Source organism: Theropithecus gelada, chromosome 18 (genome assembly GCF_003255815.1).
Source record: "Theropithecus gelada isolate Dixy chromosome 18, Tgel_1.0, whole genome shotgun sequence".
Taxonomy (NCBI): domain Eukaryota; kingdom Metazoa; phylum Chordata; class Mammalia; order Primates; family Cercopithecidae; genus Theropithecus; species Theropithecus gelada.
The window spans coordinates 1,085,217-1,109,748 of record NC_037686.1 but is presented as its reverse complement, the minus strand read 5'-3'; the positions used below and the strand labels follow the sequence as shown (position 1 = coordinate 1,109,748).

The following is a 24,532-nucleotide window of genomic DNA, read 5'->3' as shown; positions in this document are numbered from 1 at the left end:
GTACCTTATAGTAGAATATAAACCTCCAAATACAACTTACACTCAATTGGACTTCCAGAAGTCGCTCGCTAAGCGCTTCATTCTCACGGCCGTCCTAAAACGCCAAAACGCTCGTTCTATCGCCCCAGACTCTTGCTAGCACCTGCTCGGCTCGTTTTCTCCCTCGGAGGCCAGGACGCTCTCCTCAAACTCAAAGCTCTGCCCACCCCGCGCTGCGCACCCCGCAGTCCTCGCTAGAGTCTCGGCAAGCAGGTGTCGCGGTCGGCCCGGGGCCGCCGGGCAGGAGGGAAGGGTCCTGGCTCGGCCCGGCGGTCTCTCCCAGCGCCCGCGACTCTCACCTTACTCAGTTGCTGGTGGATGAGCTGCTTCAGCTCGGAGGCTTTCTCCGGGGGCAGCGACATGCTGGCAGCCGGCGTCTCCCCGCCGCTTCTCCCCGCCTCAGACGCCCTAACTGCGCGGCCCCGGCCCGGCCAGGGAGCGTTAGGAGCGACTGGAGCACAAAGCGCCGCAGCCGTTCGCCTAGCGCAGCTCCCGGGGGACGCAACGCCGCGTCAGGCCGGCGGCTGACCTGGAACTGAGGCCCCGGCAGCGGCGGCGCCAACTGTTTTCAAACAGTGGCGGACAAACCGGGCTCGGGGCTGGCCCGCACGCTGCCTGATCGTTTCCAGCCGGCGCGCCAGCTCCCCGCTGGCCCCGCACCCCGAGACCTCAGCGCACCCCATCGCCTTGCTCGCTAGGGTCTGCGGAAGTGCCGCTCGCCCCGCTTCGCGGCCCCCCGGCGGCCTCTTTCTGCCCTCGGAACCGGCCTCGGAACCGGCAGTTAGCTGGACGGGCCCTCAGGGCCCGGCGCCCGGGGACTCCAAGGACCCGCCTGCGCCCCGCGAGGCCCCGGGGACTCGGGCTTCCGCCTCCCTGCTGCCCTCGTTCTGCCCAGTGTCACGCTTAGTCCCCGCTGGCCACCGCCACCCCCCTGCGACCATGTTCGTTCCCTGCGGGGAGTCGGCCCCCGACCTTGCCGGCTTCACCCTCCTCATGGTGAGTCTCCGCTTGCGCTCGGGGCTCTGCCTCGCCAGGCCCCTGCGGTGTCGCCCCCCGACGCGGGGTGTTCGGCGGTGCCGGGAGAAAGAGGGCCCTAGTTTCTATTTCAGGTTCTCGGCCGGAAAAAACGGGGAGGTTGTAGCCGGAGGCAGACGTCCCAATAGAACCTTTGTCGGCTCTAAAACCAGACGTAGTCAAGTCGACAATTTGTAGTCTGTGTCCTGTAAAACGTGATGTGTTCGTACATTCTAGATACACCGTACTTATGTTGTGCAGGGCATCCTTCAGTTTTGTCCTAGAAAGTCTTTCTGCGACTAGTTTTAGATCAGTCTTAAGCTGGCATGCTATCGTTGTTAACCGGAGAACTACTGATAGGGCAGTAAACGCTGACTCTTGCCGGTAGTTAGCAGTTTTATCGCTCTTCATATTCGTTCATTGTTTTAATAAAGTCTATAATGTGCGAGTATTAGAATAAGACTAGGTGCGTGCCTTCAAGGAATTTACAGTGTAGTTGGCAACATGTGTAATTAATAAGAGCAATAAATGCTAGGATAGCAGTTTGAAAGGATATGGAAAGGCCCTGAGATAATTGGGAGGGAAGGGACAGAGGGCTCGTTAAGAAAGGCTTCATAGGCCGGGTGCGGTGGCTCAAGCCTGTAATCCCAGCACTTTGGGAGGCCGAGACGGGCGGATCACGAGGTCAGGAGATCGAGACCATCCTGGCTAACACAGTGAAACCCCGTCTCTACTAAAAATACAAAAAACTAGCCGGGCGCGGTGGCGGGCGCCTGTAGTCCCAGCTACTCGGGAGGCTGAGGGCGGAGAATGGCATAAACCCGGGAGGCAGAGCTTGCAGTGAGCTGAGATCCGGCCACTGCACTCCAGCCTGGGCGACAGAGCGAGACTCCGTCTCAAAAAAAAAGAAAAAAAAAAAAAAAAAGAGAAAGGCTTCATAGAGAAGGAAGTATGTAAAAGACGGAGAGGCTGTGGGCTGGGAGTAGGGGAAAGTAGGCGCTTCAGAAAGATAGATGTCTGTAACACAGTCACGTAAGCATGGGGGACTTGAAGCCTGCCAAGAATTTGGAATGACACATTGAGAGAGAATAAGCTGTAGGCCCTGTGAACCCAGAAGGCACCGCTGGAAAATGCACTCTTTGGAGTGGTGTAAGGCTGGAGAGAGCTGGAACTGTCATTCTTATTCACTACATATAAAACACACAGCCCCAGAGAAGAGTGTTTCAAAAAGGAGGGAGTAGCCATGTCAGAAGTAGCCCAGAGGTGTGTAAGGTGAAGAAAGCGTATGTTTGGATTTAGCGACATGTTAATGGTGGTCATCTGGACAGTTACCAGTGAAGTGGTGAAGAGAAAAGCCATATTGGAGTGGGTGAATGAATGGCAGAAAACAAAGATTTGGGTTGTATTTTATATATATATATATATATATCCAGTCATTAATTCAGAGACAGGCATGATGGCTCATGCCTGTAATCCCAGCACTTTGGAAGGCCAAGTACAGGAGAATCTCTTGAGCTCAGGAGTTCAAGACCAGCCTGAGCAACATAGTGATACCTCATCTCTACAAAAAATAATAATAATAATAAAAATTAGCCAGGTGTGGTGGCCTGCACTTGTATCTCAGCTACTCAGGAAGCTGAGGTGGGAGGATCACTTGAGCCCAGGAGGCAGAGGCTGCAGTGAGCTGAAATCATGCCACTGCACCCCAGCCTGGGTGACAGAGTGAGACCCTGTCTCAGAAAAAAAAATTTTTTAATAAGAGATAAAGTTTCTGCTTATGTTTTTGTGGGCGACTTGGAGAATTTTTGCTATGTAGAGACACAAGAAATGAGGCTGAGCTAGAGGGCTATGTGGGGTCAAGATCTTCTAGAATGAAAGATATTAGAGCATGTTTATGTACTGATGGACATAATACAACAGTGAGGAAGAGAAGGATGGTACAGAGTTTAACCCAAGTGTCAAAATTGTTGAGAAGGGAATTACAGGAGGTGACTAGGCAATTGGTAGGTGACAACAGTGAGAAGTGGAGAACATGCTGAGGGAACACCCTGAAGGACAGAAACCAAAGGAATTGTTGGAAGAATGCAAAGGAGGAGCTACATTAAAAGGATACTTTGGGGATAACCTCAATAAAAATTAGGCATGTATTAGATGTAGTTGGTAACGGAATGGGAAAAAGTTTAGGTAGAGTGAATAATGTTGAACTTTTTTTTTTTTAATTTGAGACGGAGTTTCGCTTTTTTTTTTGCCTGGGCTGGAGTGCCATGGTGCGATCTCGGCTCACTGCAACCTCTGCCTCCTGGGTTCAAGTGATTCTCCTGCCTCAGCCTCCTGAGTAGCTGGGTTTACAGGCATGCGCCACCACACCTGGCTAATTTTGTATTTTTAGTAGAGACAGGGTTTTACCATGTAGGCCAGGCTGGTCTTGAACTCCTGACCTCAGGTGATCTGCCCGCCTCAGCCTCCCAAAGTGCTGGGATTACAGGCATGAGCCACCATGCCCAGCGCACTTTTCTAAAATACAAAATATGGAGATAAATTTGGGCAGAAGTTTATAGTTTTGGACTTGCAGAATGTGAGTTTCCTGTGACCTAACCATGTGGAGACATCATTAGGTTGTGGAGCTCCTACATGTTGTGGGATGTAGGTAGGGATTTGGCAGCTTTATTGTTTTAAGTCACGGGAAAAAGAGAGTTTGTGTGTGTGTTTAGTGTGAAAAGCTCACTTCAACAAATGAGTGAAGAGGCACTAATAAAGCAGATGGTAAGAAGACCCAAGAGAGCTTCTGTTCATACCTCGTAGTCTTTACACTTGCTTTCCCACTGCCTGGAATGGTCTTTCCCATTTCTCTGTATGGCTGTCTCCTTTACCTTTTTCAGGTCTCTAGTCTTTTGTCACCTAGGGTGAGTCTTTCCTCGATCTCTCTACTTAAAATTGAAATCAGCCGTGTACACACATCCTCACACTTTGTCTCCGCAGCACTTACCACTGTATATTTTACTGTTTGTTTTATTACAGGTAAACCACTCTGGCTCGAATGGAAGTTCCATGAGGGCGTGAACTTTTGTTGGTTTATTTTCCTGCGTTCCCAGTGCCTAGAGCAGCAATTGACATAGCTGGCGTTCAATAAGTATTTGTTAAATCAATAGTCTCAAAGGTGGAGGAGGCCCCAGCAGTTGTAGTTAATGAAAATCAGTATCTAGCCATGATGCTATGACGCTTTCAGTACTAATACTATGACTGTTGTTTTCTGTCTAAACTTTTTGAAGTGCTGCAACCAGTCGTGTTGGCTCACGCCTGTAATCCCAGCACTTTGGGAGGCTGAGGCGGGTGGATCACCTGAGGTCAGGAGTTTCAGACCACCCTGGCCAACATGGTGAAACCCCGTCTCTACTAAAAATACAAAAATTAGCTGGGTGTGGTGGTGCACGCCTGTAATCCCAGCTACCCAGGAGGCTGAGGCAGGAGAATTGCTTCAAGCCGGGAGGAGGAGGCTGCAGTAAGCCGAGATGGTAGCACTGCACTCCAGCCTGGGAGACAGAGGCAGACTCTGTCTCAAAAAATAAAATAAAGTGCTGCTAATTTTGGTGACTTACTGAACATATTTTTTATAATTTCAGCCAGCAGTATCTGTTGGAAATGTTGGCCAGCTTGCAATGGATCTGATTATTTCTACACTGAATATGTCTAAGATTGGTTACTTCTATACCGATTGTCTTGTGCCTATGGTTGGAAACAATCCATATGCGACTGCGGAAGGAAATTCAACAGAACTTAGTATAAATGCTGAAGGTATGTAAGACTTTACCTTGTATTGTTCTGCTACAAGGTAGAGTTGTTTTAAGTTAGAAATAGACTTTATTGATAATTGTTTTGTAGCAAATGTTTACTTAGTGCCAACTTTGTGTAGAATTCACAACCCAATCACATTGTCCTATTCTTTTACATCCTGGTTTTAGTTGTTAGACTCTTGTAAATGGCAACTCTTATGAAGGTTGAGAATAAGATCATACTTGTGTGTTTTTTTTTTTTTTTAAGACGGAGTCTTGCTCTGTCACCCAGGCTGGAGTGCAGTGGTGTGATCTTGGCTCACTGCAAGCTCTGCCCGCCGGGTTCACGCCATTCTCCTGCCTCAGCCTCACGAGTAGCTGGGACTCCAAACGCCTGCCACTGTGCCCGGCTAATTTTTTATATTTTTTTAGTAGAGATGGGGTTTCACCGTGTAAGCCAGGATGGTCTCAATATCTTGACATCGTGATCCACCCACCTCGGCCTCCCAAAGTGCTGGGATTATAGGCGTGAGCCACTGTGCCCGGCCCATACTTGTGTCTTTTATAGAATTTAAAATTTCCTTTTTTTTCAACATGGATTTTTTTCCTTCTATCCTCAGTTTTATTTCTTGTTCTTACTGGTATGTGTAACCATCGCTAATAATATGGAAAGGCAAAAAGAAGATTGCATTGGACTCAGTCCTGTAGGTTTAACATATGTTACGTCAACTAAGCCTCATCCTCTTAGTCATCCTCTTCCAGTATAGGATTCGTAATAATATGGTATAGATAAGGCTCAAAGAGGGCCGGGCGCGGTGGCTCACGCCTGTAATCCCAGCACTTTGGGAGGCCGAGGCGGGCGGATCACAAGGTCAGGAGATCGAGACCATGGTGAAACCCCGTCTCTATTAAAAATAGAAAAAATTAGCCGGGCGCAGTGGCGGGCGCCTGTAGTCCCAGCTACTCGGGAGGCTGAGGCAGGAGAATGGCGTGAACCCGGGAGGCGGAGCTTGCAGTGAGCCGAGATTGCGCCACTGAACTCCAGCCTGGGCGACAGAGCAAGACTCCGTCTCAAAAAAAAAAAAAAAAAAAGATAAGGCTCAAAGAGATTGACTTGCCTGATGCCACTAATAGGTGTAGGCTCTTCCCATACTGTAAATCTTCGTAATTCCTCATTGGACTATCAGGCTTGATTAATCAGGGAACACTGGTTATAATGCAGCACAGCAGCTGGTGAGTAAGAGAAGAGCTCCTGTAGATCGTGAAGCATGGGAGCACCAGTTACCGCCTTTGATGGCTAACTGTTCTGGTGATCTTTCAGTCCTCTGTTTACCATTTTAAGGTCAAATCCAGAGGGGCAGAAGAGCACAAAAGGCCTTTGGTGAATTGAAAGACAAATGAAGAAGCATTTTGGTTTTTGTGTCTTATTAACCATATCATTGTTCTTAGCTTACGATAATGAAATGTACATTTGAGAAATGACCTTATTATTGAAATTCCTACAGGACACATGGCTTTGTCAACACAAGACTAAATTTTAGTTACTGCCTCAGAGGATAAAGGACTGTAAATGGTTAAAACCAGAATTCATGACTGGGTGCATTGGTGCACATCTGTAATCCCAACACTTTGAGAGGCTGAGGTAGGAGGAACACTTGAGCCCAGGAGTTTGAGACCAGCCTGGGCAACAAAATGAGACCCCATCTTTACAAAAAGAAAAAGTAAAAAATTAGCCAACCTGTAGTCCCAACCTCTTAGGAGGCTGACTTGTGAGGACTGTTGGAGCCTGGGAGGTTGTGGCTACAGTGAGCCATGATGATGCCACTGCACTCCAGCCTGGGTGACAAAGTGAGACCATATCTTAAAAAAGGAAAGCCCCTAGAATTTGTATACTTTCCGCTAGTGATAACAGCCTTTATTAAGTATTACTGTGAACTGAATGCCATGTCCTTTTTTTTTTTTTGATACAGAGTTTTGCTCTTGTTACACAGGCTGGAGTACAATGGTGCAATCTCAGCTCACCGCAACCTCCGTCTTCCAGGTTCAAGCAGTTCTCCTGCATCAGCCTCTGGAGTAGCTGGGATTACAGGCATGTGCTGCCACACCCAGCTAGTTTTGTGTTTTTAGTAGAGATGGAGTTTCTCCATGTTGGTCAGGCTGGTCTCGAACTCCTGAAATCAGGTGATCTGCCTGCCTTGGCCACTTAAAGTGCTGGGATTACAGGCATGAGCTGCCACGCCCAGCCGCATTTACGTGTATTTCATTTAATCCTTACAACTGTTTTTTTTTTTTAAGATGGAGTTTTGTTCTTGTTCCCCAGGCTGGAGTGCAATGGCACAATCTCGACTCACCGCCACCTCTGCCTCCTGGGTTCAAGTGATTCTCCTGCCTCAGCCTCCCCAGTAGCTGGGATTACAGGCATGCGCCACCACGCCCGGCCAATTTTTTGTTTTTAGTAAAGGCAGGGTTTCTCCATGTTTGTCAGGCTGGTCTCGAACTCCCGATCTCAGGTGATCTGCCCGCCTCGGCCTCCCAAAGTGCTGGGATTACAGGCATGAGCCACTGCATATGGCCTTACAACTATTTTGTAAGGTAGTTTTATATATGAGGACCTGTAACAAAATTATTTATTTATTAATATCTCCCTATATCTTACCCATATTAAAATTGGCCCAGTTTACCCCACAATGTTGCCCAAAGTTTAGTTTGTCCAAACCAGCACCTATAGTATGAGGAGACTTCAAAAAGTTTGTGAGAAAATGAACAAAAAGATAAAAACTATAAACTTTATTTCTGAACATCAGCTTCGTCAAGTTCAAGATACTTTTGTAAGCCATGATGGCAGCCATGTAGCCCATCCCTAAAGAACTGAGGGGCCTGGGAATTAAACCATGTCAGTGCAGTCTTTTTTACATTATTAATTGAAGAAAAACGGGTGCTCTTTGCAGATTTTTTAAGATTAGGAAACAAAAGAAGTCAGAAGCAGCCAAATCAGGACAAGGTGGAGGCGTAATGATTTCCCATTGAAACTTTGACAAAAGTGCCCTTGTTTGATGGGAGGAATGAGTAGCAGCATTTTTCTGATGGACATGGACTCTCTGGTGAATCTTTTCCAGTTGCTTTTCTGAGAAAGCTTTGGTTGACTTTCTCCAAACGCTGTCATGGTAAGCAGATGTTGTCATTCTTTGGCCCCCCAGAAAGTCAACAAGCAGAGTGCCTGGAGCGTCCCAAAAGCTGTTGCTGTGACTTCTACTCTTGACTGGTCCACTTTTGTTTGGCTGAACCACTTCTGCCTTGGTAGCCATTGCTTTGAATGTGCTTTTTCGTCAGGATTATACTGGTAAAGCCACGTTTCATTAGCTCCAGTTCCTTAAATATTTCAGGATCTTGGTATCACTTGTTTAAAATTGCCATTGAAAGCTGTGCTCTTGTCTGTAGCTGACGGGACACAATGGTTTTGGAACTCATCGAGTGGAAAGTTTGCTCAACTTTAATTGTTCAGTCAGAATTGTATAAGGTGAACCAGTTGAGATGTCTGTGGTGTTGAAGGTTATTTCTGCTGTTAATCGTCAGTCCTCTTCAATTAGGGCACAAATAGGATGAATTTTTCCTCAAATTGAGGTAGATGGTCTGCTGCTGTGGGCTTCATCTTTAACATTATCTCATCCCTTCTTAAGATGAGTTACCCATTTATAAACTGCTGATTTCTTTGGGGCATTGTCCCCATAAATTTTTTTTTTTTTTTTTTTTGAGACAGAGTTTTGCTCTTGTCACTCAGGCTGGAGTGCAGTGGCATGACCTCAGCTCACTTCTACCTTCGCCTCCCAAGTTGAAGCAATTCTCTTGCTTCAGCCTCCTGAGTAGCTGGGATTACAGCAGCCTACCAGTATGCCTGGCTAATTTTTTTTTTTTTTTTTTTTTTTGGAGGGAGTCTGGCTCTGTCACCCAGGCTGGAGTGCAGCGGCCGGATCTCAGCTCACTGCAAGCTCCGCCTCCCGGGTTTACGCCATTCTCCTGCCTCAGCCTCCCGAGTAGCTGGGACTACAGGCGCCCGCCACCTCGCCCGGCTAGTTTTTTGTATTTTTTAGTAGAGACGGGGTTTCACTGGGTTAGCCAGGATGGTCTCGATCTGCTGACCTCGTGATCCGCCCGTCTCGGCCTCCCAAAGTGCTGGGATTACAGGCTTGAGCCACCCGCGCCCGGCCTCCTGGCTGATTTTTGTATTTTTAGTAGAGATGGGGTTTCTTCCCCCCCCCACCCCCAGAGGGAGTCTCCCTCTGGATGCTCAGGCTGGAGTGTACTGGTGCAGTCTCAGCTCACTGCATACTCCGCCTCCTGGGTTCAAGGGATTCTCCTGCCTCAGCCTCCCAAGTAGTTGGGATTACAGGCGCCTGCCACCACGCCCAGCTAATTTTTGTGTTTTTAGTAGAGACGGGGTTTCACCATGTTGGCCAGGCTGGTCTCAGTCTCCTGACCTTGTGATCTGCCTGCCTCGGCCTCCCAAAGTGCTGGGATCACAGGTGTGAGGAGCAACTGCACCTGGCCCCCATAAACTTTTTTATTTTATTTTATTTATTTGTTTTTTTTTTTTTTTTTTTGAGACAGAGTCTCGCTCTGTTGCCCAGGCTGGAGTATAATGGCACGATCTCAGCCCACTGCAACCTCCACCTCCCAGGTTCAAGCAATTCTCCTGCCTCAGCCTCCTTAGTAGCTAGGATTACAGATGCATGTATGACCACACCCAGCTAATTTTTTGTATTTTTAGTAGAGATGCGGTTTCACCATGTTAGCCAGGATGGTCTCAGTCTCCTGACCTTGTGATCTGCCTGCCTTGGCCTCCCAAAGTGCTGGGATCACAGGTGTGAGCCACCATGCCCGGCCTATTTTATTTTATTTTTGAGATGGAGTCTTGCTCCATCACACAGGCTGGAGTACGGTGGCGCGATCTTGGCTCACTGCAACCTCCGTCTCCTGGGTTCAAGAGATTCTCCTGCTTCAGCCTTCCAAGAAGCTGTGATTGTAGGCACTCACCACCATGCCCAGTAATTTTTGTATTTTTTTTTTTTTTTGGCATAGAGTTTCACTCTTGTTGCCCAGTCTGGAGTGCAATGCCATGAATTCAGTTCACTGCAACCTCCGCCTCCCGAGTTCAAGCGATTCTTCTGTCTCAGCCTCCGGAGTGGCTGGAATTAGAGGCATGTGCCACCACGCCCAGCTAATATTTTGTATTTTTAGTAAAAACGGGGTTTCACCATGTTAGTCAGGCTGGTGTTGAACTGACCTCAGGTGATCCAACCACCTTGACCTTCCGGAGTGCTGGGATTACAGGTGTGGACCACCACTCCCGGCCTAATTTTTGTATTTTTAGTAGAGACAGGGTTTCACCATGTTGTCCAGGCTGGTCCTGAACTCCTGACCTCAGGCAATTCACCCCCCTCGGCCTCCCAAAGTGCTGGAATTACAGGTATGAGCCACCGTCCCCAGCCCTCATAAACTTTTTATTTATTTTTTTATTTTTTTGAGACTGGCACTGTCGCCCAGTCTGGAGTGCAGTGGCGCAATCTCAGTTCACTGCAAGCTCCGCCTCCCGGGTTCACGCCATTCTCCCACCTCAGCCTCCTGAGTACCTGGGACTACAGGCACCCACCACCTCGCCCAGCTAGTTTTTTGTATTTTTTAGTAGAGACGGGGTTTCACTGTGTTAGCCAGGATGGTCTCCATCTCCTGACCTCGTGATCTGCCCACCTCGGCTTCCCAAAGTGCTGGGATTACAGGCGTGAGCGACCGCGCCCGGCCCCTCATAAAGTTTTTTAGGCATCAGTGATTTCACCATTTATCTACCCAAGCTTCACCATAAATTTGGTGTTTGTTCTTGCTTCAGTTGAAGCAGAATTCATGTTGCTCTGATAGGGGCACTTAATGTCTTATCCTTCTTAGTGCCTCAAACCAGAGCCTTTTCAGGTGTGTTATAGCAAGTCAGTACAAGTTTATTTTGGTGCAAAATGTTTTCATAAGTACACATTTTCTGTGAACTTTTTGAAGACCCCTCATATATCTGATGGTCGTGCTGTGCCCTTGAAATCTTTTCTACTCTAGAGCAGTCCCTTTTTTTCCATCACAAACCGATTTATTGAAGAAAAGACTGGGTGTATTGTTTTATACAATGTCCCACCTTCTGATTTGTCTGATTACGTCGTCCTGTCATTTGGCTTGTTCTAGCCCCTGTATTTTCTGTAACTGGAGTTAGCTCTAAAGGCTTGATTAGATGAAAGGTTAATGTTTTGGGGCAGAATACATAAAAGGGGTTGTTGCTTTCATAGTGTATCACATCAGAAGAAAAAAGTACTAGGAAACAGGAACCTAACAACAAAAAGAATTACATAGGCCGGGCACGGTCCCACGCTTGTAATCCTAGCACTTTGGGAGGCCGAGACAGGTAGATTGCCTGAGCTCAGGAGTTCGAGACCAGCCTGGGTAACATGGTGAAACTCCGTCTCTACTAAAATACAAAAAATTAGCCCATTGTGGCAGTGTGCGCCTGAAATCCCAGCTACTCGGGAGGCTGAGACAGGAGAATCGCTTGAACCCAGGAAGTGGAGGCTGCAGTGAGCCGAAGTCACACCATTGCACTCCAGTCTGGGTGGCAGAGCGAGACTCTGTCTTAAAAAACAAACAAACAAAATTAGCCGGGCATGGTGGTGAGCTCCTGTAATCCCAGCTACTTGGGAGGCTGAGGCACGAGAATCACTTGAACCTGGGAGGCAGAAGTTGCAGTGAGCCGAGATTGCACCACTGCACTCCTGCCTGGGTGACAGAGCAAGACTCTGTCTCCAAAAAAAAAAAAAGAATTGTATGATACACTGATGAGGAGGGTATTGCTATTACCGAAGAAGTGGTAGCTTACATTTTAAAAAGCTTAGCCTGCCCACCCCCTACAGATACATTCTTTTCAAACCTAGGTCTGTTGAATTAGACTACATGTGTTTGTCACAGATAGGTTAGAGGCTGAGTAATCTGTGCCTTAGTCTCTTTTCCCTAAATTTATACCCCTTTCCCTAATTCCTAAACTTCCTTTGGACTGAATATACCTGGTGCTTGGTAGATTTGCTGAGTTCAGCATACCTCCCAGTCACACCACATCATGCCAGCCATAGGAGACAATCTCCGAAAGACCTGTAATAGTAGAGACCTGATCCACCAAAGGATTTGCCATTATTTGCAATCTGTTTATAGTAACCAGCACTTACCCCTTAGTGCAATAGTAATCCTGTGTCCTTAGAGACTATTTTGTCCCTGACTCAGACAGGAGCTTCTCATTCCTTTTTTTTGAGACAGAGTCTCACTCTGTTGCCCAGGCTGGACTGCAGTGGTGCGATCTCTGCTCACTGCAAGCTCCGCTCCCCGGGTTCACGCCCTTCTCCTGCCACAGCCTCCTGAGTAGCTGGGACTACAGGCGTCCGCCATCATGCCCAGCTAATTTTTTTATTTTTTAGTAGAGATGGGGTTTCACCGTGTTAGCCAGGATGATCTCGATCTCCTGACCTTGTGGTCCACCCGCCTCGGCCTCCCAAAGTGCTGGGATTACGGGTGTGAGCCACCGCGCCCGGCTGCTTGTCATCCTTAGAAGTGAAGTTGGGCGGGGAAGCCTTAAGCATCTCTAGAGTGGGCCCCTTGTAAAATCTCATGAAAGCTATGGATCCTTTTCCCAGAAAAAAAATGCAAACACATTGACTCACATGACGTTTTCTATTATTTCAGATCCTTTAAAAAGTTCTAAGGAACACATGTGTACTTATTTCAGGATTTTATTACATGGCTAACATACTCCTACCTTTACTGTTTCTTCTGTTAATCCCAGTGAGTGCTGCTGTTCTCTGGAGACAAGAGGGAAGAATATCAAAAGCCAAAAAGTTCAGTTTTCTTAAGGATGATTTTAGTTGTCATAATACCAGAAATTTTCAGGGGAACAGTTAAAGTCAGAAAAAATAATTTTTGATACTTTCTTAGAGTTAACTTTTCAGAAATGAATTGTTCCATAGAATAAAGCCCACAGGCTCATTTTAAGGTACTTCTAAATTGTCTTATTTTAACCAGATGACATATATGTTCTGTATTTTAATTATTGAAAATATTTAAATGCAAATGGTATTATAATTCAATTTTTGTTTTTATCATAATAATTTCAACTTGCATAACTTCACTATCATATGATTTCATTTTCTTGTTTTTATAGTATATTCATTGCCTTCAAGAAAGCTGGTGGCTCTTCAGTTAAGATCCATTTTTATTAAGGTTAGTATGTTGTAGTTTGCCTTTTTGTTTATTAAAGTGTAATGAGAAAATAAGTAACATTAGGAATTAAGATTCAAAAATTACTGTTTTTACCGTGTGTACAGTTAAGAAGATCTGATTCTATAGAGAAATAATCTTATAATATTTCAGATGTGTTACTGTCTTTTCATGATTATATAGAAAGGAAGTAGGACTTTTATCTTGAGTGTTACGTATTTTCAGTTTGGGTAACATTGGTGAAAAAATGTAAGCATATTAATATTAGAGGTTTATTCCATTTGTATTACATTTCAGCTGGTGGCATCTACATATAAACTGTGTATATATCAAATTATATATATGTCATAAAATATTCTGAATCCGACTTCTTTCCTCCTCCACTGCTACCACTGAGTCCAAACCACTGTCATCTTCATGCCCGACTCTACTCTTGCCCAATCTGCCTCTCGCCAACGGCAGCACTGACGATCCTCTAAACCTACACCACATCACTACTCTCTATGAAACCCTCCAGTAGCTTCTCCTCACTCAAAATTGTGATCCAGGAGAAGGGGCTTGCTTCCTAACGCACTGTGACACCAGGTTTTTGAGAAAAGAAAGGCTTTATATTGCAGATTGACTCCCAAGGAGACAGGAGTCGAGCTCAAATCTGCCTCCCTGTGCTGGCTTCAAGGCAGTGTTCTTATTAGAAAAGGTTCAGAGGTGGATTCTGAGATGAGTGGGTGAGCGATGGAAGGAAAGGGTAGATCTGGTAAGTCCTTGGGCATGCACAGTTATCTTTTCATGCTAACTCATAGGGCCCACGTGCCAGTTCAGGGAAGTGAGTATGAAACGTGGCAATGGAGAGTCAGCTTGCGACCCCAGCAAGCTTGTTCTCTGCAGACTCAACTTGGCCATATTGGTTCCAGCCAATTTCAGCTGGTTCTTTTATCCCATAAGGGAAGGAAGTTTCAGTATTTTATCAAGTAGTTTCTTATCTGCTACCCTGCAAACTCAATAATTTCTTTTTTTTTTTTTTTTTTGAGACAGTCTCCTCTGTTGCCCAGGCTTAAGTGCACTGATGTGATCTCAACTCACTGCAGCCTCTGCCATCCTAGGTTCAAGTGATCCTCCCGCCTCAGCCTCTGGGATTACAGGCACACGCCACCATACTGGTTAATTTTTGTATTTTTAGTAGAGACAGGGTTTTGCCATGTTGGCCAGGCTGGTCTCCAACTCCTGGCCTCAAGTGATGCACCCGCTTTGGCCTTTCGACTGCTGGGATTACAGGTGTAAGCCACGCCCAGCCCAAACTCAAGAATTTCTGTTAGTCTTTGGTTTCTTTAACTCTTTGGGGATGGTTTCAAATTCACAGCCCTTACTGTGGCCTATGAGGCTCTGTATCTGTGCTAATACAGTAGCCACTAGCCACATGTAACTATTTACAGTTTAATTCATCCAATTAAATTTAAAATTCAGTTCCTCAGTCACTACTCACGTTCCGAGTTCTCAGGAGCCCCATATGGCAAGTAGCCGGCAGAACAAGAGTCCTGCTCACAGGGAGCTCTGCCAGACCGCTGCTCTGTGGAGCCTGACCTGCAGCCACACTGGCCTCCCTGTGTTGTTAGACATTAAGCTCATCCTCAGTCTCTCCACTCATTTCTCTGCCAGAATTCATTTTCTTGGAGACTCAAATGGTTTGCCTCCTTTAGTGTTTTCTTAAATGTTTCCTCATCAGAAAGGCCCTCTTCAACAATCTTTTCTTCCTTTTTTTTTTTTTCTCCTTGAAACAGGGTCTCTCTTGCTGTGTGACCCAGCTGGAGTGCAGTGGTGTGATCTTGGCTCACTGCAACCTCTGCCTCCCAGGCTCAAGCCATTCTCCAACCTCAGCCTCCCGAGTAGCTGGGATTACAGGCATGCACCACCACACCCGGCTAATTTTTGTATTTTTTGTAGAGGTGGGGTTTCGCCATCTTGCCCAGGCTGGTCTTGAACTCCTGAGCTCAAGCAGTTCATGCTTCAGCAAATGCAATGGCGTGATCTCAGCTCACTGCAACCTCCGCCTCCCGGGTTCAAATGATTCTCCTGCCTCAGCCTCCCGAGCAGCTGGGATTACAAGCATGTGTCACTGCGCCCAGCCAATTTTTGCATTTTTAGTAAAGATGGGGTTTCACCATGTTGGCCAGACTGGTCTCGAACTCTTGACTTCAGGTGATCCGCCCACCTTGGCCTCCCAAAGTGTTGGGATTATAGGAGTGATAGGAGCGAGCTACCATGCCTGGCCCAGAGCCTGCCTCTCGTAACCGCTATACTAGACTACCTTCTTATTTTAAAAGTTAGCGTGCATTGCTTACCTGCGTTTTAAATTTTATTGAATAGTTATTTTATGAGCAGTCTTTGAAAAATTTTCATAAAGTGGGCTCCCCCTGAAATTTTATAACCCACATTCCAGATTTACCAGCTGTGAACGTCTTGCCATACCTGCTTGATCTCTCGCGATGTGTGTACACACAGTTTCCTTCTTCGAAACAATCCAGAAGTAGGCTAGCAACATCATCATGTGTCACCCCTACATACTTCCGCACACATCTTTCAAGAACAAGGACACCATGACCACCCCCAAGAAAACCAGCATTTTAATGAATTTATTCAGGAGTATCATCCAACATACTCAGATTTCCATAGCTGTTCCCAAAATATCCTTCAATTCTGGATCCATTCATGGTTCACAGGCTGTATTTGACTGTTACATCTTTTTAGTTGTTATCCTTCAGAGTAAAACTGGCCTGCCCCGCTTTCTTTCTTTACAATATTGACTCCTTTGAGGAGTCGGGGCCAGATGTGGCGCGTTCTCCATTCATCTGATTGTTTCCATGTGACCAGATTTGGGTCACAAATTTCTGGCAAGAACCCTTCACAGATGGCCATGTATTGGTTATTAGGTAACGATAGATTACTTAAGTAGAGAACTGGGAAGTTTTCCTTTGTCCATTACAATAGAATTTTTTTGAAATCTGGATTCCTCATGACTCATTGATTTTTTTTTTTTTTTTTTTTGAGACAGAGTCTCACTCGGTTGCCCAGGCTGGAGTGCAATGGCACAATCTCGGCTCACTGCAGCCTTCACCTCCCGGGTTCAAGTGATTCTCCTGTCTCAGCCTCCTGAGTAGCTGGGATTACAGGTGCCTGCCATCATGCCCAGCTAATTTTTGTATTTTTCGTAGAGATGGGGTTTTGTCATGTTGGCCAGGCTGGTCTTGAACTCTTGACCTCAGGTGATCCACCTGCCTCCCAAAGTGCTGGGACTACTGGCGTGAGCCACCATGCATAGCCATTGGTTTCTTAATTATAAAGATGCATTAGATAATTCATTGCTGTTTATCATTCACTTTCGGTTTAAGTACAGTAAGTGCATCTGAAAGTAATTTCAGTATATATAAATTATATATCGTTATTGCATAAAGTTGATGAAATAGTATATAGAATGTTGGTATGCTCTAAGACTAACTTTTAGATTTTATTCTCTCAATGGTGTGCAAAGTATAAATCAAAGCCATTCTGTGAAAAACTGCTTTCCTGGGTGAAAAGCAGCGGCTGTGCCAGAGTCATTGTTCTTTCGAGCAGCCATTCATATCAGCGCAATGACCTGCAGCTTCGCAGGTATGTTTCTGCCTCTGGAAAGTTATTTTTGATATGGTTTATACTATGATAATTTCTCTATTAAAAGGTTAAAATGAACTTTAAAAGCCACATAGATCCTTACCTCTTCTCGCTGGAGTTGGGTAAGAGATGGGAGGGTAAGAAAGAGGTGGGTAAGAGATGGGAGGGAGTACAGTTAGGCAGATCTTTTCAGTTCCTGTGAGCTTAGTAGAGTTGGGGCATGGGAAAACATCATGTAGAGAGAGATAGTTTGGGAACCATGTTTTTAGTGTTTCCTGTCACATGCATAGCAACATCACAGCTCAGCTAATTTAAGAGAATGAGCAGAAAAGGTACTCAAGATTTATTGGTTGATAACTTTTGAAAGATTAATATTTTCAGTTATTTCCATATATGCAACCATTTTTTTAAAAAACATTTACTTTTTGTAGAGACAGGGTCTCACTATGTTGCCCAGGCTGGTCTCGAATTCCCGGGCTCAAGCAGTCTGCCTGCCTCAGCCTCCCAAAGTATTGGGATTGCATGCGTGAGCCCCCCGCACCTGGCCACATGCAACCATTTGTATTTGCAGAAATCCAGTTGCCTAAAGTGTAGCTCCCTGGCACGTCAGAGTGATTTCTTAATGTAAGACAAAGTATCTTCAGAAATAGAACTATAAGCTACCATTATCGCAAAGTTGATAACATATAGAATACTCATACTCCAAGATGTAGCTTTTATTTATTTATTTTTGAGACGGAGTCTTGCCCTGTCACCCAGGCAGGAGTGCAGTGGCGCGATCTCACCTCACTGCAACCTCCACCTCCTGGGTTCAAGCGATTCTCCTGCCTCAGCCTCCTGAGTAGCTGGGATTACAGGTGCCTGCCACCACGCCAGACTAATTTTTATAATTTTAGTAGAGGCTAGGCTTCACCATGTTGGCCAGGCTGGTCTCGAACTTCTGAACCTCGAATTCACCTGCCTGGGCCTCCCAAAATGCTGGGATTACAGGCATGAGCCACCGTGCCCATCCCCAAGATAAAGCCTTTTTTTTTTTTTTCCTTTTCTTTTTTTTGAGACGGAGTCTCCCTCAGTTGTCCAGGCCTGAGTGCAGTGGCGCAATCTTGGCTCACTGCAAGCTCCACCTCCTGGGTTCAAGCGATTCTCCTGCCTCAGCCTCCCGAGTACCTGGGACTACAGGCTTGTGCCACCACGCCTGGCTCATTTTTTGTATGTTTAGTAGAGACGGGGTTTCACTATATTGGCCAGGTTGGTCTCGAACTCCTGACCTCAGGTGATTTGCCTCCCAAAGTGCTGGAATTACAGGCGTGAGCCACCGCACCCAGACCCAAGCTGTAGCTTTTAGATCATTTCTTTATTATTATTTTTGGGATGGAGTCTCGCTCTGTCACCGAGTGCAGTGGCGCAATCTTGGCTCACTGTAACCTTTTTAGATGGTGTAGATCATAACTTTTATCACTTATACACCTATAAAATCAGGATGAAAAAATACCAATAAGCCAAGAGTTACCTTTCAAAATGAGCTAATTTCTAGAACTTTCACAAAAGACATTATAGGCTTCATGGCAAAGGAAGCAAAGCTGTGGGAAATTTTTGCAATGGGCTTGCCTAAGTATTTCTATCTTTTTATATTGTCTCCCAAGTAAGTAAGTAGCAAATCAGCAATATTTTTTACTTAAGTCTGCTGAAACTTGTGTTTTGCCTGTGCAGCAGAATACATGGAGACCAAGAGAATTTTAGCTAAAGAACCAATGTTTGCCTTAGAGTTTGTATTTGTGAGTTTTTAAAAAGTTAACTATATGATTATTTCTAGTACTCCCTTCCGGTACCTACTCACACCTTCCATACAAAGAAGTGTTCAAAATAAAATAAAGAGCCTTAACTGGCAAGAAATGGAAAAAAGCCGGTGCATTCCTGAAATAGATGATTCCGAGTTTTGTATCCGCATTCCGGGGGGAGGCATCACAAAAACACTCTATGATGAAAGGTGAGTTTGTTTGCCTGTTCATTTGTTTTCCACTTTACTTAAAAATGAAATTAATGCAGTGAGCCGAGATCGTGCCACTGCACTCTAGCCTGGGTGACAGAGCAAGACTCCGTCTCAAACAAACAAACAACGAAATTAAGTCAGGGAATGTATTGGATTACTTACTGAAACTTTGAAAACGTATTTATAAAACTGGTACTATTTTAGAGCTCTTGCGTTTAGGGAAAAGATTTAAACTTGGTTATAGAAGAACTGGTTTCTAAAAAGCCATATTTAATGCTTTATTTTGTGTAACTTTTTAGGGATTCTGATACTTATTCTTTGCAAGGTCTACAGACACACTTTTTAAAATTGTGGTAAAATACACATCCTGCAAAATTTATATACATTTATCATACATGTTAACTATATTTAAGTGTACAATCAGGTGCCGTTAAGTAATTCACAGCATCTGCGTCCATCAGCACTGTCTACTTCTAGAACTTTGCCATCATGTTAAATTTAAAAATCTGTACCTGTAAATAACTCCCAACTTTATTTCTGTAAAATTGGTGTTGATGTTCCCATTTTCATTTCTTATTTTAATAATTTGAGTCTTTCCTTTTTTTTCCCTAGTCAAGCTAGCTAAAGATTTGTCAGTTTTGTTTTTCTTTGAAGAACCAGTTTTGATTTTGCTGATTGTTTTTCTATTCTCTATTATTCTCTATTATTTCTCTCTTATCTAATCTTTATTTTCTTCTGCTCGCTTTGGATTTGGTTTGCTCTTCTTTTCTCTTTCCCAAGGTGTAAACTTAGGTTATTGATTTAAAAGTTTTTTTATTTTGTACTGAATGTGTTTACAGCTGTACATTTCATCTTAGCACTGTGTTCACTGCATGCCCTATGATTTGACATGTTGTGTTTTCATTTTCACTCATCTCAGTATTTTCTCATTTCCCTTGTGTTTTTGTTCCCTGTTCCTCTCTTGTCCCCCTCACAAACACTTACCTCCTTTCTATTTTTTATTTTTTTGAGACGGAGTCTCGTTCTGTCGCCCAGGCTGGAGTGCAGTCGTGTGATCTCGGCTCACTGCAACCTCCGCCTTCCAGGTTCACGCCATTCTCCGACCTCAGCCTCCCGAGTAGCTGGGATTACAGTTCTGTGCCACCACGCCCGGCTAGTTTTTTTTTTTGTATTTTTAGCAGAGACGGGGTTTCACTGTGTTAGCCAGGATGGTCTCGATCTTCTGATCTCATGATCCGCCCGCCTCAGCTTCCCAAAGTGCTGGGATTACAGGCGTGAGCCACTGCCACACCTACCTCCTTTCTAAGAGTCAACTCACCCTTCACCTCCTGTCTGCAGCCTTGCCTGTTCCTGTCTTCTAGACAAGGAAGTTGCCCCTCTGCACTCCCACTGTGCTCCACCTCTTCTGTACTTTGTTGCACTTACTTTACAAATCAGTCCTCCTAAACTTTTGCTTCTGACCATGACAGAGTAACTGATATCAGACTTGCCCTCCTGCCGTAAAAAAAACTGGAACCTGACAGAATTTATGAAACAACTGTTGTCCAGACATCGGACTACAGGCAGCACACAGCTGTTATCCCTAAGAGAAGGCAAATTTTAAAAGTCTACAGTTGCCCAGCTTTCTGCTTGGAGATACTTTCCGGACTGCAGCACAGGGAGCGGAACCCAGGCAGAGCACAGTGGTCTTGCTGAGTGGAGGAAATGAGTTCAGACTACAGGGAGGCTGAGGCAACTCGAAATACAGGGCAGAGAATCAGAGGGCAGGGGTGGTGCTCATTAGAGTCCGGGGGTCTGTTTCTGAATTCTGAGCCATAGGTATAGGGTGAAACTGAGTCCAGGCAAAGAGCAGCTTCTGGATAGCTATAAGCTTGCCCACAAAGTTAGCAGTGATAAACAGAAAATACTATAACAGTTAGACCTACGCAGCATCAGACATTCGGGAAATGGAGATTTTACCCTAAAGAAACAATATTAAAATATTCAGTTGTATCAACCAGAATAAAATAGTTCCAAATAAAAAAGTGATAAAATAGTCATCCTCTGCCTTTCTTTTTAACAGAAGACCAGGGGGTGATATTGAAATGATTATCCCACAGTGTGTTACAAACTAGTAAGAGGCGCAATAAGTGAAGAGCATACCCCTGCACTTTCCAAGTTAGAGCCCTGAAAATGCAGGCATAGCCTGGGAGCCAGCCTTCTCCAGGTGAGAGCCTTGCCTAAGGCCATCACAGCAGAGGCATTTAGGAACTGGAATTTTCTGAGCCATCAGAGCTCATGGTGGTTCCATACAAAGATTGAGAGCCCCTAAGGTATTTGAGAAGCAAGTACTGGGCTAGTGTGAGTGGGGCTAACAATTTCTACTTTGTAGTTTCTAGAGACAGATAACTGTGGTAAGTTAGCCTGGTATCACCTGCGACTTCCGAACGTACACATCAGAGTCTCCTCAGTGTCTTAAATCCCTTCCTTAGAACTCTGCTCACTTTTATTTCTGTAGCTCTCTTCTCTGTCAGTCTCATGCTTTCAAGTTTTGGCATGGCATTTTTCTCATAGTTCTTGGTTTTAGGGTGTTAGGAATAATTTTTGTGTTTATTGGCAAGCAGGAAACTTTTTGCATTGGTATATCTCCATCTCATCACTAGCTTGAGGTGTTTATAGTATGATAGGAGACTATGTTTTGGAGTTAGAGAGACCTAAGTTCATGTCCCGTCTCTGCCACTTACTAGATACAGAACTTTGGGCATGTTAACGATGTATTCAGTTTTTTTTGTTGTTGTTTTGTTTTTGTTTGTTTTTTTGAGACAGAATCTTGCTGTGTCTCACGCGGTTCTCCTGCCTCAGCCTCCTGAGTAGCTACAGGTGCACGCCACCACGCCCGGCTAATTTTTGTATTTTTAGTAGAGACGGGGTTTCACCATGTTGGCCAGGCTGGTCTCGAACTCCTGACCTCAGGTGATCTGCCCGCCTCGGCCTCCCAAAATGCTGGGATTACAGGCATGAGCCAGTGCGCCTGGCCTGTATTCAGTATCTTTAAACCTGTTACCTCATAAGAGTAGCTAACACTTCTGTCATATTTACTGTGTGGTCACTGTTTTAAGCATTTTGCCTTCACTGCCTCCTTTCAACCTCACAACCACCTGTGAAGTAGGTTCCATTATCATCCCCCTTTTATAGATGAGGAACACCCCTGGTTAAAGTAACTTGCCCGACATATCTGGTAAGTTGAAGAGCTGGAATCTGAATGCTGGTGTCTGTCCTTGTTCCCGTTATTCCAAACTGATTCTTTTATAAAATGGAGCTAATTAGAGCTTCCTCAGGATTACTACAGAGATTGTCATAAAATTTGCAGATAAAGCTTAACACATAATAACCACTCAACGCTGTTGGAAGAAGCAGGACTTTTCTTTCCTTCAATGATTCTCTTCCACAGTTTCCTCACTGCTTTAGACAGTCACTGGGTGTTACTTTCTCTCAGTCTCTGCCGCGGTGCTTCTGAAAATTACTGTCTTCTGAAGTAGGTTTGGGGAGTAGATCTTCCATTCTCTTCCACAGTTTCCTCACTGCTTTAGACAGTCACTGGGTGTTACTTTCTCTCAGTCTCTGCCGTGGTGCTTCTGAAAATTACTGTCTTCTGAAGTAGGTCTGGGGAGTAGATCAGAACATACCTTCTCTGCTGTAGCCAAGGACACAAAGGCAGCTTTTTCATGCAGCCGTGGGGTGAGGCCTGATCATGCATGTTCCCCAGTGGGTGTCACAGGGGCCTGCTCTCTCTCACAAGTGGAAAACTGTATGTAGGGCAAAGGGAGATGGTAAGTTATCTTACAATGTGGCGTCTTTTCCTGACCCAAACCAGGCAGGTTATCATAGCTGTGAAAACAGACACACTAGAATCAACCCTTGTACCTGTGAAAAAATACTGACTCTTATTTTTCTTTCTTGTAGCTGTTCTAAAGAAATCCAAATGGCAGTTCTGCTGAAGTTTGTTTCAGAAGGGGACAACATCCCAGATGCATTAGGTCTCGCTGAGTACCTTAATGAGTGGCTTCAGATAATCAAACCACTTGTAAGTTTTATTATAGCCTAAGCCTCTTCTTTGGTTGTGTGTATTCATTAACTTGCATTTTATATACTACCTAAGTAGACCAAATGAGTGAATTTGTTTATATTAAATATAGACATATCTTTACATAAAATTTAGTTTAAGGTGAACTTTTGAAAATTAGAGGACAGTTAACCAACCTATTATTTACAGTTGTTTCATCAAAGCTGACTTTCCAAAAAGGAAAATCCTTAGTTCTTCATTGTACTTACTATTCATGTTAGATTAATTATGCCAGACACAGTCTTGCAATAATAAACAAGCCTTCTGTGGAATTCAGGAATTTTTTTAGGAAAGTAAAAAGTACTGCTACATGAGCAATACTCTGGCTATTGAATAAATACTACAGTTGATGTTTTTCTCTATTGTGAAATGAGAGCATTACACCCAGGGAAGTGAGTCAGCCTTTAGGCATAACAGAACACCTCATAAGGCTGCTTTATAAGGTGGGTAACTAGCTTTTTAATTCATGCTTTTGCAAGAACAAATTGATACAAATCACATGACACTGATTTTTTTTTTAATACCGTATTCTTTTTGAATGTGATTTTCCATAATAAACTTCATCTGCAGCCTTTCTGGCATATCTTTATAATTTGGAACTTAAAGAAATTTATCTTCAGTTGACATGAAGACAAACTTTATTTTTCCTTAACAATAAAACCGGGCTATAAAAGTGTCAACCAAAAGGAACACAAAAGGAGAGTTTTATAATTCACTTTAAAAGGAGATCTGATGGTAAAAGTTTAAAGATAAAAATATTTTGTTCTTCAATTACAGAGCGATGACCCCACAGCATCTACCTCACGGTGGAAAATACCAAGTTCTTGGAGATTATTGTTTGGCAGTGGTCTTCCCCCGGCACTTTTTTGATCTGTTTTCTGTTTTATACCTTATACCCAGAACACTTACTACCAACACAACTGTTAAACATTCTAGACAAAAAAATCGTATGATCCGAGAATGTATTAGGAAATTACCTTCACTGTAAATGTCAAAGGAAAAGATAAAGGATCTCTTTGCCATGCTTTTCATCATATGCAACAAATGTGAATTTTGTACAATAAAATTTTATTTCCTAAGTAATTTTCTCTTAAATGTATTTTTTTTAAATTTCAGACTCTGTATTAGCTTCCTAGTTCGGCTCTAGTCACCACAAACTTAGTGACACGCCAGTTTACTTGTTTAATTAATTAACTAATTAATTTTCATTGTGTATGTTAAGTAAAATGAGACGAGGTCTTGCCATGTTGCCCAGGCTGGTCTCAAACTCCTGCGCTCAGGCAATCCTCCTGCCGTGGCCTCCCAAAGTGCTGAGATTACAGGCGTTACACCACCATGCCCAGCCACAAATTTGCTTTTAAATTCTGAGTTCTGGAGTCAGAAATCCAAAACTGGGTCTGACAAGGCTAAAGTCGAGGTGATAGCAGGGCAGTGCTCCTGAGGAAGGCTTTAGGGAGAATTTGTGTTCTGCTGTTACCAGCTTCTAGAGGTTGCCATATTCTTTGGCTCATGGGCCCTTGCATCTTCAAAGCCAGCAGCTTAGCATCTTCAGATCTCTCACATATAAAAGGACCCTGTGATTGCCCTGGGCCCACCCCAATAATCCAGGATAATTTCCCCATTTTAGAAGAATTTTAATCAAAATAATAAAAATGGTTTTCACTTTCGAGTGCCTGCTGCATACCA

At 44.5% G+C, this 24,532-nt stretch overlaps 2 protein-coding genes across 3 annotated transcripts in view; one reads left to right on the top strand and one right to left on the bottom strand.

The window, feature by feature from the left end:
• Positions 1 to 630, bottom strand: part of CEP76 (centrosomal protein 76) — a 29,037-nt gene extending 28,407 nt beyond the window's left edge. For both annotated transcript variants that reach the window (XM_025365013.1, XM_025365014.1), the window contains exon 1: positions 339 to 630. In XM_025365013.1, the coding sequence (XP_025220798.1) occupies positions 339 to 401 (63 nt within the window). In that variant the 5' untranslated portion in view covers positions 402 to 630. The remainder of the gene's footprint in view (positions 1 to 338) is intronic.
• PSMG2 (proteasome assembly chaperone 2) lies at positions 542 to 23,929 on the top strand. Its single transcript, XM_025365015.1, has 7 exons — positions 542 to 1,035; positions 4,674 to 4,845; positions 13,057 to 13,115; positions 16,636 to 16,754; positions 18,568 to 18,741; positions 22,687 to 22,807; positions 23,624 to 23,929. The coding sequence occupies exons 1-7, from the start codon at positions 979 to 981 to the stop codon at positions 23,714 to 23,716; spliced, it is 795 nt and encodes a 264-aa protein (XP_025220800.1). The 5' UTR covers positions 542 to 978; the 3' UTR covers positions 23,717 to 23,929.
• Positions 23,930 to 24,532: the final 603 nt, after the last annotated feature.

Coding starts and splice junctions, on each gene's coding strand:
- PSMG2 (XM_025365015.1), top strand. CDS start 979: ATGTTCGTTCCCTGCGGGGAGTCGGCCCCCGACCTTGCCGGCTTCACC. Junction 16,755..18,567: donor AATGACCTGCAGCTTCGCAG/GTATGTTTCTGC, acceptor GATTATTTCTAG/TACTCCCTTCCGGTACCTAC. Junction 18,742..22,686: donor AAAACACTCTATGATGAAAG/GTGAGTTTGTTT, acceptor TCTTTCTTGTAG/CTGTTCTAAAGAAATCCAAA.